The 2,500-nt window shown below is 42.0% G+C and overlaps 1 protein-coding gene across 1 annotated transcript in view; it reads left to right on the plus strand.

The window, feature by feature from the left end:
- The window catches only part of slc38a3a (solute carrier family 38 member 3a), a gene marked incomplete at both ends in the record, with an annotated part of 90,265 nt that overhangs the window by 37,018 nt on the left and 50,747 nt on the right, over positions 1 to 2,500 (plus strand). The window contains one exon of the mRNA XM_084338503.1: positions 1,723 to 1,838. Within this exon, the coding sequence (XP_084194629.1) occupies positions 1,723 to 1,838 (116 nt within the window). The remainder of the gene's footprint in view (positions 1 to 1,722; positions 1,839 to 2,500) is intronic.

Consider the following 2,500-nt stretch of genomic DNA (forward strand, 5'->3'; position numbering starts at 1 on the left):
TCTTGTTCCTCTCTGTCTCTTCTTCTTCTCTGGCAGTATATATAACGTCTTGTTCCTCTCTGTCTCTTCTTCTTCTCTGGCAGTATATATAACGTCTTGTTCCTCTCTGTCTCTTCTTCTTCTCTGGCAGTATATATAACGTCTTGTTCCTCTCTGTCTCTTCTTCTCTGGCAGTATATATAACGTCTTGTTCCTCTCTGTCTCTTCTTCTTCTCTGGCAGTATATATAACGTCTTGTTCCTCTCTGTCTCTTCTTCTCTGGCAGTATATATAACGTCTTGTTCCTCTCTGTCTCTTCTTCTCTGGCAGTATATATAACGTCTTGTTCCTCTCTGTCTCTTCTTCTCTGGCAGTATATATAACGTCTTGTTCCTCTCTGTCTCTTCTTCTCTGGCAGTATATATAACGTCTTGTTCCTCTCTGTCTCTTCTTCTTCTCTGGCAGTATATATAACGTCTTGTTCCTCTCTGTCTCTTCTTCTCTGGCAGTATATATAACGTCTTGTTCCTCTCTGTCTCTTCTTCTTCTCTGGCAGTATATATAACGTCTTGTTCCTCTCTGTCTCTTCTTCTTCTGGCAGTATATATAACGTCTTGTTCCTCTCTGTCTCTTCTTCTTCTCTGGCAGTATATATAACGTCTTGTTCCTCTCTGTCTCTTCTTCTTCTCTGGCAGTATATATAACGTCTTGTTCCTCTCTGTCTCTTCTTCTTCTCTGGCAGTATATATAACGTCTTGTTCCTCTCTGTCTCTTCTTCTTCTCTGGCAGTATATATAACGTCTTGTTCCTCTCTGTCTCTTCTTCTTCTCTGGCAGTATATATAACGTCTTGTTCCTCTCTGTCTCTTCTTCTCTGGCAGTATATATAACGTCTTGTTCCTCTCTGTCTCTTCTTCTCTGGCAGTATATATAACGTCTTGTTCCTCTCTGTCTCTTCTTCTCTGGCAGTATATATAACGTCTTGTTCCTCTCTGTCTCTTCTTCTCTGGCAGTATATATAACGTCTTGTTCCTCTCTGTCTCTTCTTCTCTGGCAGTATATATAACGTCTTGTTCCTCTCTGTCTCTTCTTCTCTGGCAGTATATATAACGTCTTGTTCCTCTCTGTCTCTTCTTCTCTGGCAGTATATATAACGTCTTGTTCCTCTCTGTCTCTTCTCTGGCAGTATATATAACGTCTTGTTCCTCTCTGTCTCTTCTTCTCTGGCAGTATATATAACGTCTTGTTCCTCTCTGTCTCTTCTTCTTCTCTGGCAGTATATATAACGTCTTGTTCCTCTCTGTCTCTTCTTCTTCTCTGGCAGTATATATAACGTCTTGTTCCTCTCTGTCTCTTCTTCTCTGGCAGTATATATAACGTCTTGTTCCTCTCTGTCTCTTCTTCTTCTCTGGCAGTATATATAACGTCTTGTTCCTCTCTGTCTCTTCTTCTTCTCTGGCAGTATATATAACGTCTTGTTCCTCTCTGTCTCTTCTTCTTCTCTGGCAGTATATATAACGTCTTGTTCCTCTCTGTCTCTTCTTCTTCTCTGGCAGTATATATAACGTCTTGTTCCTCTCTGTCTCTTCTTCTTCTCTGGCAGTATATATAACGTCTTGTTCCTCTCTGTCTCTTCTTCTTCTCTGGCAGTATATATAACGTCTTGTTCCTCTCTGTCTCTTCTTCTTCTCTGGCAGTATATATAACGTCTTGTTCCTCTCTGTCTCTTCTTCTCTGGCAACAGTTTGAGGGGAAGACCTCCTTCGGGATGTCGGTGTTCAACTTGGGAAATGCCATCATGGGAAGCGGAATTCTGGGGCTGGCGTACGCCATGGCCAACACTGGGGTCGTCCTGTTTCTGTGAGTCATATGGATGGATGGACGGATGGATGGATGATAAATGGAGGATGGATGGACGGATGGATGTGTAGATGAATTGGATGGATGGATGGATGGATGGATGGATGGATGGATGGATGGCGTGTACGTCTGTCAGCGGGGAACTATATGAAACGGCCGCAGACGTGCTTTCCGCCGAGTTCTTTTCAGTGGAGGCCTGTCTCCGACAGTAATAGCACTTGTAATTGTTAAGGGCAATTAAGCAGGCAGTAGACCCTATTGGCAGCAGCTATAATGGAACGCTCAGTCAATAAACAATTGGCACATGAATAATAGTCCACTGCCGTAGCACAGGAGATGATGAAGTGGAGCAGCTTTCTACGTAGAGCTTCTGTAGAAGGAGAACAGGGCCAGCATCGCTCTTTAGCATGTAAATAAACTCAATGTCCCTGCTTGTTATATTTTTTAGAACTACTATACTACTACTACTACTACTACTACTACTACTACTACTACTACTACTACTGCTACTACTACTACTGCTACTATACTACTACTACTACTACTACTACTACTACTACTACTACTACTACTACTACTACTGCTACTACTGCTACTGCTACTACTACTACTACTGCTACTATACTACTACTACTACTACTACTACTACTGCTACTACTACT

Source organism: Notolepis coatsorum (assembly GCF_963971535.1).
Source record: "Notolepis coatsorum genome assembly, contig: SCAFFOLD_593, whole genome shotgun sequence".
Lineage (NCBI taxonomy): Eukaryota > Metazoa > Chordata > Actinopteri > Aulopiformes > Paralepididae > Notolepis > Notolepis coatsorum.